General features: G+C 39.5%; 2 protein-coding genes across 2 annotated transcripts in view; both read left to right on the forward strand.

Moving 5' to 3' along the window:
- Positions 1–10,836, forward strand: part of LOC134824065 (uncharacterized) — a 96,506-nt gene that overhangs the window by 73,097 nt on the left and 12,573 nt on the right. The window lies entirely within an intron of this gene.
- LOC134824059 (collagen alpha-2(IV) chain-like) overlaps positions 1–10,836 on the forward strand; it is a 34,441-nt gene that overhangs the window by 22,127 nt on the left and 1,478 nt on the right. The window contains exons 2-6 of the mRNA XM_063835753.1: positions 8,222–8,367; positions 8,872–9,041; positions 9,842–9,978; positions 10,147–10,306; positions 10,567–10,668. Coding sequence (XP_063691823.1) covers positions 8,232–8,367; positions 8,872–9,041; positions 9,842–9,978; positions 10,147–10,306; positions 10,567–10,668 — 705 coding nt within the window. The 5' untranslated portion in view covers positions 8,222–8,231. The remainder of the gene's footprint in view (positions 1–8,221; positions 8,368–8,871; positions 9,042–9,841; positions 9,979–10,146; positions 10,307–10,566; positions 10,669–10,836) is intronic.

The following is a 10,836-nucleotide window of genomic DNA, read 5'->3' on the forward strand; positions in this document are numbered from 1 at the left end:
ATCGACTCCGAGATCAAAAGCTGTGGACAACGTGATCCACCTTCCGTGAGGAGCGAGAAAGAGAGAGAGAGAGAGAGAGAGAGAGAGAGTAGAGAGCACAGTTCATAACAACACATGGTCACGTCACACTTCACACTTCGGTTAATCTCAGTGAACCGTGAAAAGGGGCCAGCTTAAGAATAGAACAATAATTTGAACAACATTGAACGTGAACAAATGTAGCGTACTGTAAGTGTATGTTATGTACATGTATTTCATTAAAAGCTGTTCCGGGAGGAAAACAAACCAGCTTACTTAAAGTTATTTCTAAAATTCTATTAAAAACAAATGTTATTTTTACCCTGCACTGCTTTGAGGAGCGGCTTTTTAACGATTTTAATCGAGTTAGAAAACCCCAATTAAAAATCCGTGCTGCAGCGTTACTTTACTGTAATCTAGTAGAATGAAGCAAGCATTTCGACTACCAAAGTTGGGTCCACGAAAGATATCAAATGGGTCGGTAATCTACGCACACACACACGCGCCACTCAAAAGGAACATACCGCTGACAAATTCAGCGACAGTGAAGTAATGTTTCCCCCTTCAGCAGCTGTTACACCGTGTCAAGGTGCCAGGAGAGTAGCAGAAGCAGCAGCTCATAATGATAAGTACAGAAGGAAAAGGTAGTAAACAAGAGCTCACGTGTTACAGTGGTAGTGTGGTGTGATAAAGAGCTGCAGGGCTCGCTCACCCGCTCTCACTGTCTACTGCCCGTTTTACGTCTGGTGCGCACCTTGTTTAGCAGTTCTTAGCTGTACTTACTGAATACTGAGACCTTGTTTAGCAGTTCTTAGCTGTATTTACTGAATACTGAGACCTTGTATAGCAGTTCTTAGCTGTACTTACTGGGACCTTGTTTAGCAGTTCTTAACTGTACTTACTGGGACCTTGTTTAGAAGTTCTTAGCTGAACTTACTGGTTAATTGAAAACCATTTTTGCAGTTCTATGAGCAGTTTTAAACTTACCGAGACCCAGCTGTACAACTTACTGATGACCAAATTAGCTTCTCTCAGCTGTGCTTACTGAGACCTAATTTGGTAGTTTTAAGCTGCTGCTGCGTAGTGCGTACTTACAGTTACTAAGATCTAGCTTATGGCAACCGTAATTCTCATCGCAATCATCACCCTCTCGACAGCTAGCAGAGAAGGACAAGTGAATACCGGGGGTTTCAGGACCTACTTACTGACCTTATCCACTAGGTGTCGAGCGACATGACGGAGGTGATTAAAACTGCCGTAGTGTCAAAGTAGCGCTCTGTAGTCACTATCTAGTCATCATCTAGTCACTGTGTCCGGTCACTCCGGCCATTACGATAGCTTATCAGCTCTTGAACGCCTCTTAGGAAGAGTGTGTCCCAGCTTTTACAATCTATATTTTATACTGTAGAGTACCACATTATGCTGGTGACTAGTGAAATTTTCCTTTAATGCTGGATGGAAATTACAATAATGTTTACTCATTTTCTATCAATCTAATTCCAATTATGTTTATTAGCGCCTGGTATGTGCTATCTTTTATTGCTCCTATTCCACCTATTTCGTTCCCAAAATTGAGCTCCAGTTTCATGTTCTTCCATCAGATTAGGTCCCCTTCTGAATTGCATTTCCCCTTAATGGAACTCTGATAAGATATAGCTCTTTAAATTACCAAAGTAAAGGAAAAGGTGCAGCTCTTGGGAAAGCCAAGGAAAAGATTCCAAAGCCATGGATATTGTAATAATCGATGATTGATTATAAAGAAGTTGTAACTTGTAAGTAATTTCTTTTACATAAATAATTTTTTTACATCAATATTTAATAATAAGTATTTATATTTTCCAGTGCACTAATATTAAACTAATTTGTAATGTAACATGTTAAAAAATCAGTTTAATATTATAGCACAAGTACGTATAAGTATTTAATAAGGATTACTATTTACTTCATTACACTATAACATAGTAACTTAGTCATCCTTATTAAATACTTACAAGTTGAAGTACGTTAACTTTGTTATTTGCTCTAGCTCTGCTGTTAGTTTGCTGTCACATTTGTTTGAGGGGTTAAATGAGAAACAGAGGAAAGTGGATATTTTTCCTCGTAATTTAAGGCCACCCTTGATCCAAAAAAATGGTCAACCCAGTTGAACTTGAAGCCAAGGGTGGCCATATGGCCACATCTGCAGAGGCGTGGTACCAGGTACACAACTTACGTAATTCATGGACTGGAGTTTGAAATGGGATGACTCGTTGATATTATAAGTACAACACTTTGCTGTGGAAACGTTGTGAAACCTCTGATTTCTTGAGAACTTTTTGCAGCGGCTCGGAAGGTTATTGTTAAGTGCTGACAGTTTTTAACTGCTTTGTTTCATATCTCGCGGCATTTTGTATTATAGCTAGCTTGACGTATTCACAAAGTATCATTCGCCTAGTTTTTGTATTTATAGCGAAAAAAGTCATTTTAATTTCAACTTCACGTTTTCTTTACACTTACAGCCATTAATTACATTTCGTGCAGACCCCATAGACCAAGCTGACAGCTTGCTGCTAATTTTTGGGGCTGTATGTGGAATTCCTTCGGTCTAGAAGAAAATCTAAACTCTGTAAGCGGTGACATTGCGTACGTGTTATTAATTGAGTTTTCCGTTTTCAGTTTTGGCGTAGGCATATGGAACTGACCTTTGAAGTACGCGGCCTAATATATTCTTTTAAGTCTTCGTTCCACGAATCGTCGGTACAGTATGATTTATAAAGAACATGATTGCATGTTTATCCTTATTTCGACTAACGTCTAATTCGAACCCACCCGCCTGAATTTCTGTGGCTGAACAAATTTCAAAATTTTAAATATTTGTACTCATCAGAAAATATTAAACAGCCTTATTTAGTAATCTTGACTTATTCACTTCGTTCAAAAATGTCACGCATTCCGTCGCATATGCTTGAAGGTTGATAACGTTGGTTTTCTAATTCCTCCACTTTACTTTTTGGATGTTTATTCGAGTACGGATCGACTAGTAGTAGTACCCTAATTTTGTTAGGACCAGGAGGGCTTAACCACATGCACAGTAAAATTTATTAATTTGTCATCACGATTAAATTTAGCATTTTTTTCTTAAAAGAGAGCTGGAAGTGAGAGGGCCCAGATCACAAAACCTTGGTCGTGTAATGAGAGGTAGCAGAACAGCTGACAAGCCGAATAATTTAAAAATTTTACAGGTTATAAAAATTTTACAGGTAGGTACTAAAACCATCAAAGTTGAAGCAGATCAATTCCAAATAATCATTCAAGCACTAAAAAATGCATGTGTAATACTTATGGAAAGCGTGTCACAGTCCTCTACTTAGCATCCAGCTCACAGTACTTATTACTAATCTGACAATGTGGTTTTGCGGTTTATTTTTGCGGCAGCTGCTCGACCGCCGTGACCCTCGTTTTAACAGTCTAGATAACTCATAACTGTAACTTCGCCTGCACGCATACAGTTTGAGTGCGGACATGCCAGTGAAGGAAGTATCGAAGGAAGGTTCTTGCTCGGCCATTACATGTGATAGTTCAAATCAAACAGTTTTTAAAGACACATGATTTTCCTGCAATACGACAATCGGACAGCTTTGTTGTGGTTTCGTTCGCTTGTTGAAGAATGTCGGAGGAAAGTGGAAGATGGCGTATCGTGAGGAAGGGCACGTTTGACTAACTCTAAACACTGTATTGACGATTCTATGTCCATTGAATTTGATGTACCGTTATCAGTTCACATGATCCAGAGAGCGATCAAGACTTCAATACGGCAAAGAAAATTTACGTATGCTTCACGTTTGTTCTAGAAAATCTATTTTTCAAATAAAAGCAGGAGTGTCGCGGGACAAGGCAAGTTAAGCTTTTTATTTGCGGTCAATAGTTTAAATAGGAGCTTAGTATCGTTTGCTTATCAGCTCGGAATATTATGACGATCACGAATATTTCAAATAAAAAAGCTTTGTATGTAATTTATCTGGTGTCCAGTTTGTCCAAGTATATGACCATATGTCACTGCATATGTTACCGCGCTACCAAAATAGGCTGAATATTTTAACAAAGCCCGTAGGGAGAATTCTACTGGCCGTTGAGTCTTGACAGGGCCGAGGACAACAGCTCCGAGCTGCATTACTGTCAATTGTCATGTATGTGACAGGGAAGGGGAAGACCAGTAACTGTTTTAAAGTCGTTAAGATGTGATCCGCTTTTCTTCCAATGTTGCTCTAGTTAATACTTGCTCTTCCCTTCCATTAGCTCATCGACCAGAAGTACTGCTGGCCCTGGCAAGCTGGTAATTAGCAGCCTTTTAACAACCGACACGAGCAGAGTGCATCGTTTTAAGTGAACCAAACCGTCTCATTGCCAGACTAAAAGCTGTATAAAGCAGATAGCAAAGTCCTTAAAATAGAGTACATTATCTCACTATCTTGCCGGCAGAACCCATGATCAGTGTTAAAATTAGTTTCTGGTCCTCTTTATACTTTTATCGGCGATCGACACATTGATATTTTCATTTCTGTTGTTAACAGCAGTTATAATGTGATAAAAGCCCTGTCCTTTGACTGGACATATCATTATCATAGCTTAATATAACTTAGTAATTTTTTAGTTCACTTAAAGTCTAAATGCCCTGCTTTAAGTACGTGCTTAGTTTGATTCATTTATTTATTTGTTTGTTATTCTGGTTTCCTTGTGTGCACGCCCCAGGCACAGGTCATTGAGGTTAGCATTTGTCACTTGTCCGGCGACAAAGGTCATCTACCCAATACCCAAAATGTGGGACCTAACCAGAACTAGGTGCTAGGTCACTCCACTTAACAGCTATCGCATTTCTTGCATATTTTGTTGCCACTGATGACCAGGAGTGAACGTGGTAGCGAAGATGGTCCGGTGTAGGAGGTTCAGCACAAAACTTTTTCCCAGACGGTAAACACTTTTCCCGGGCCTGAGTCACAACAGTCACCAGGCAGAGCTGGATATTAGGGGTGCTGTCCGGGCCAGGCTAACGCACCACATTCGACCCCCGCTTTGATAGTGATACAATTACAATTTATGAAATTAAAAACAGATGCTCGAAAGAGACAGTACAAAGGGGGGCGAGTTCCGGCCTGGGCCGCCTAATCTTACATCACACCTTCCTCCTTCCTTTGTACGATCTCTTTCCTAGACAAAGGATTTGATTAGGTCTCTAATAAATAACATTTAAGGAGGAGCACAAAGATCGTTAAAGAAGACAAGTGATTTAGCTTTTGGCCGCTGGTACTTGATGCTATTTCACCCGATATTTCTGGTTATTCCACGGAACTTTCGGCGAAGGTCCAAGTTCATCCTCATTTCAATTAGCAGCCCGGAGAGCAGGTATTCAGGCCAGCTGCTGGCAGCCCCACTTCAACCATGGTTCATCCACTCGTGATCCCGTTAGCCAATAACCAGGACAATTTTGTGGGTAGTATAAATTTAGGGACCACTCGCCGACTCTCTCCAGAGGTTTGTTGTTCATTTCGATCGTCGACGTGTTCCGTACCTACCTTTTCTAGTAGTAGTGTCCTGTTTCCTTCCTGGAATGTTTGAATTGACATGTCGATTGTCAAAATAGATGACAATTGACGCAGGCCCCTGTAACGAAACCGGGCATCCAAATTTATAAGACGCACTAAATTTAACTCTTTTTATACTTTTATATATGTTGGCAAGTAGCCTGGCGATACTGAACTGATTCGCCATTACTAGGCACGAGTATTATACAGGCAGGGGTATATAGCAAGAGTCAGGACCACCAAGTACAGGCCGACCTCTCTCACAATGTTTTAAACGGTAGTAGCTGTTGGCAGCTAGTAGGACGTTAAATCACTATGTTGCCCGAGTACTGCTGCTTTGTTTCGCTTGTAGGTGTAGAACCTTCTGAAACTGTGGAAATTGACGTTCCTGACGAGTTGTTGGTATGCGGAGGATATTTTCGGCGGATCCTCAAAAACACGGTAAAATCTTTATCAGTCTGACGTTGTGTCACTCAACACTGGTAGGAGAGTGGCATGTGAAACACGTGCAAGCAGGATGAACCTACGACCTGTACCCAGCGGTAACATCTTCCCAACCTAGACACAAATTAATTGGGGTGGGATTTGGGAGATGTTTGTGCCAGGCCACCCGGCCTTCTTCGTAGGGTAGGATTGAGCTAGAATAACAATAACCATCTGCAGGGTACAGGTTAATTTGAAGGGCGATATGGCGTACCGGCAGGTGGCACGTAGCAAATTTCATTTCGTGGAATTTCCTAACAATTTGATACTTATAACTCGAATATATTGTAGATATGGGTATTAGCTTGGCATATGGCCATAACTCCGGGCATCTTTTGGCTAGGTGAGCATGACGTTACCTAATTCATTACAGGGTTCTGTCTATTTTACTAAACTATGTTGTATTGTTGTAGGTCTCATCTTCACTGAACTTCATTTACTTATATTGATAGTAGTATTGATATCAGTTTAAAGTCACAATAAGTCACGTAAAATTATTATCTTTTACTGTGGTTTAGAAGTCTAGACCGCTTATAAAATCGAAATGTTGTCGAATACAGTTCGATTTTATTGTATTTTTATTTAACATATTCCATTTAACAATGTATTCCATTCAACATACTGGGCCGATATTATTGTTATAAAAACGGAGAGACAAATTAGTGGCCGAATGTTTTAAACCCCATAATCGTGTCAAGAATAAATTGAGTGAAAATTGAAGATGGACAAGTCTTGACACGTTATTTCTGCAGCTGTTAAAGTGTCATAAATACCTTGTCGACATGATCTGATAAAACTCCTCCTATATTTACTCTCATTTTTCTTTCAAAAGCTCGATCTGTTACCAGGGAAAGTTTGCAAGCTTTCAGTTATAATTAATTTCTCGTAAAAATTAAAGTTCTCTAACAGTTTCCTACTAATGACTGTTCCACGTACTCGACAAGTTTAATGCTGGTCGTCATTTGGCCAGCTACCTCAACGAAGTCCACGTGTCTACCATTTTCGGCCTGCTTTGATCTGATCTCAGTTGAATTCTCTACGTATCGAGGTAGCGGTGCCAGTAGTCATTGACAAGGCCGCATATCCCCAGCTTGCTCAACTAATTTAGCTGATCCTGTCCAATATTTCTGCCTGAATGTCGCAATCTTCGCTGTTATATAAAGTTGCTGCTGCATGGAGCCACGGTATTGCACCATTTAAAATCAAAGGGATATTTAATATTCTCTCGGCATACTGCTCCCTACCACGCACACCATCTTGTATCACCACAAAACTGACATTTCTTTCTGATATACCAATAATATTTGACCCTCTGCAAAGTAAGGTTGATAGCGACATCACGTGACCCCCGCCATTTGGAAGCATGCCAAGGCAATAAGATTCCTTTCATCTGACAGCTCAATGACTTTACTTTCTGATTATGTTCGAAATTTGAAGCATCACCGGGCCAGTTCCATAGCATCACAAAACATTGGTCACGGTATATCTCTCGGGCTTCAGTACGTGGCGACATTTCCCGACGCGATCAACACGTCATGCGTCAACTCCGTTTAAAGTTGACCGTCACCAAAAATTTGGACTGTTTTTAAGTAGGCTTCAGGCCTAGTAAAGTCCTCAGAGACACCCCTTTTATGGTAATTCTTCATGCATACAACGGGATTGAACAAATTAGATAGAATCCCACAAATTAAGTAACATCTTTGCTTAGGATAGATGAGTCTTTACGAATTCTAGACATGTTTAGGGATTCCAGACATATCTCAGCTTTCAGCTAATTTTGTCGTAAAGATCATAAATTCATCAAACGGTTAAAGTCACCACAATTGATTTTTGAACCGAGGTCAATTATTTGGGTCAGCGGTCAATTTATTCGATTATTTCGCCCTTTGTTTGAAACTTTTCTGACAATTTCAGGACGTTTGACGTCTAAGTTTTTTTAGCTCTCTTCCGCTCTCTCTCGCTCTCTCTCGCTCTCTCTAGCTCTCTCTCTCTATATATATAAGTACATACCACATGTTTCCAATCGTCAGTTTTGAATTCCTATATATAGTTATGGCAGTTGTACGTCGATGACTTGACCTGTAAAAATCGTTCGACCAAGTATTTTGCCACTAAACTCACTAAGTAATTATGCTCGTCAATAAATTGTACTCTTCACTCAGAAATACAGCTATGTTTTTGTTGCTGATCAGCGCCGTTTTGGGTGGAGTTTACGGGATCATGGACCTGAAGGACGCTCAACAGGATACTTCCTACGACAACAAGTATCCATACCCGCGAGAACCACGCAGTGGAACCACGGCTGGAGGTGAGACTTGTATCTGATTTTATAGTTTATTCCACCATGAATAGTGTATTAACTCATTTGCCGTTAGTCTCGTGCATGACGTGCCTAGTGAAACAGCAGCGTTGTATTCTAATCTTAAAATTATCGGATAATATCTTGTTGTCTGTAATCGTTACTTTAACTGCTCCATTTTTGCGGATTTAATATTAATCAGCTCATGAGTCACGTAAGAAATTGTGCTTTTGCAGAATTTATTGCTTCGTTAATGTTACTGTTATAGCTGTTTAGTGTCTATAAATATGTATTTATACTAATATGAATATCCTATAGTTCTATTCTCTCTAATATCCTACCCAATAGATTATGTTTTGTTGCATAATGGAATTATATACAATAATGAAATTCAAATCCAAGACTGAGCTGTAATAATCCACCGACAAGGGTAGAAGTAGATTTGAATGTCTATATTCTGTGAATACCTGGTAACTAAGCTATAGCATTAGCTATAAAAACTAATTACTTCAGATTTCCGAGTGCTGGCCAGACTAGCACTACTGGAGAACAAGATCGAGGGAGTTGAAGCTGACTACGGATACGGCAAGATATTCGCCATGCACCTCCAGTCTAACGAGACACCCGTGTGTCCAGTGGGAACCTTCAAGCTCTGGGTCGGATACTCTCTTGTCAAAGCTTTCGTGAGTCTGCCCTTATAATCTTGTCTAGCTAAGAATTAGGAAGAATGTTTTTAAAAAGTGGTGATGATGTTTATGTCATTATTCTTGATTTGATTTGATTTTAGCCTCATCTTATCGTATTTTAGTATTTCGCCTTAAGTCTGGTCCCATTAAACTCTGAGGGACATGATATCGTCTAGTCATCTAATTTGGGTATCGGCTTCAAAATATTGGGACAATAGGACGCCGGGATATGTATTTAAATGTGGCAAAATCATTACTAATAAACTATAAATTCAGACTGAGTTGCCATCCAAACAAAGTATCTTATCTTAGTTATAAGAAATATTCGCACCAGCCACCAAGCATCATATTAAGATTCATGAATTTGGTTAGTCATTTGGGTCAGATGAATTTGGCTAAGCTGCAGAAACCTATTGCATCGTACTTGAGGAGCTATTTCCATTAAGGGAATGGATTACTTCATGAAAATGGCTCCATAAAACTATCACGCCAGAGCTTACAATTCCAGAAATGGTTTTAACTGAGGATTCATCACGTACCGTTCGTGCAACAAGGAATGAAGGAACCAGAAATTGAAATGGAAATGAAAAAAAAACTAATTCAACCTTTATCAATTAAACAGACCGTAAATCGATAAAAGTGGGAGAATTAATTAAGCGGAGTAATTTGATACATGTAGAAATGGGAGGGGATTGGGTCCTGGCTCGGGTAACATGATCAAGATCCGATTAAAATGGATTGGAATTCTGGGTATTTAACAAACTATTTCTAGAGACATAACACATCAAATACTCTAGGACGGTTCTGGATACATAGATCTGTCAGACCCTGGCTCCTGCATGAGGAAATTTGATCCTGTACCTCACGTCCTGTGTCGTGGAAGAAAGTGTAGACTCAGAGGAAACAACTGGAAATCAACATGGCTTTGGAACAGGTATTGAAAATCAACATCTTGAATTTTCCTGATTCCAGCATATTCCGCCGAGCAAAACTTTTCAATTCTTCAAAAACTATATCGTACTGAAATTGTAAAACATAAACTTAAAGTTTCCTTATCCTATTCTCTATTTTTCAATGAAAACTAAGAAAATTAAACCTACAGGAACCCCCACAATCGTAACGGAGAGATAATGGCTAGTCGATGTAGCGTCTGTGAGAGCGCCAAGACTCTTCTCGTCGTCCACTCTCAGAACGAGACTGTGCCAGACTGTCCCATGGGATACACCTCTCAACACTTCTGGTCCGGGTTCAGTTTCATATCGGTTAGTTCGGACACTCAGTTATCATGTTAATGATCTTCGACTCCAAATTGCATGGCAATTGGCAATCCTTGTATTTTGATAATTCCGATAACCACTATCATAAATCATTATACATGCGTGTACATTGTACAGTGTACATACTAAACTGAACAAAGATAACGCGCTGTCTAGCGTTAAGTATAGTCAATCTCTAAAAAGTTCTCATACATCATACGTCTTATTATAATACCGTAAAAGTATAAAAACAGTCAATTTTTCAGGCTGGTCAGTCTGGAAAAGTGAGTCTCTCCTCGATTGGCAGCTGTCTCCCTTACTTCGAGTCCTCTCCCTTCATTGAATGCAACGGTCACAACGAGTGCAGGGTTAGTTCCATTTCAATAAATATTTTCTATTTTTCAGTCAAGTTTTATGATTTAGGAGTAGCTGGATTAATTCCTGATTCAATAGTTTGATGCTTATAAAAACATAGGGCACGTTGATGTTATGTGGTCTATAATTTTAATAAAGATAGTGCACATTTTTTCTCCGAT

Source organism: Bolinopsis microptera, chromosome 1 (genome assembly GCF_026151205.1).
Source record: "Bolinopsis microptera isolate Bmic1 chromosome 1, MBARI_Bmic_1.0, whole genome shotgun sequence".
Taxonomy (NCBI): Eukaryota; Metazoa; Ctenophora; class Tentaculata; order Lobata; family Bolinopsidae; genus Bolinopsis; species Bolinopsis microptera.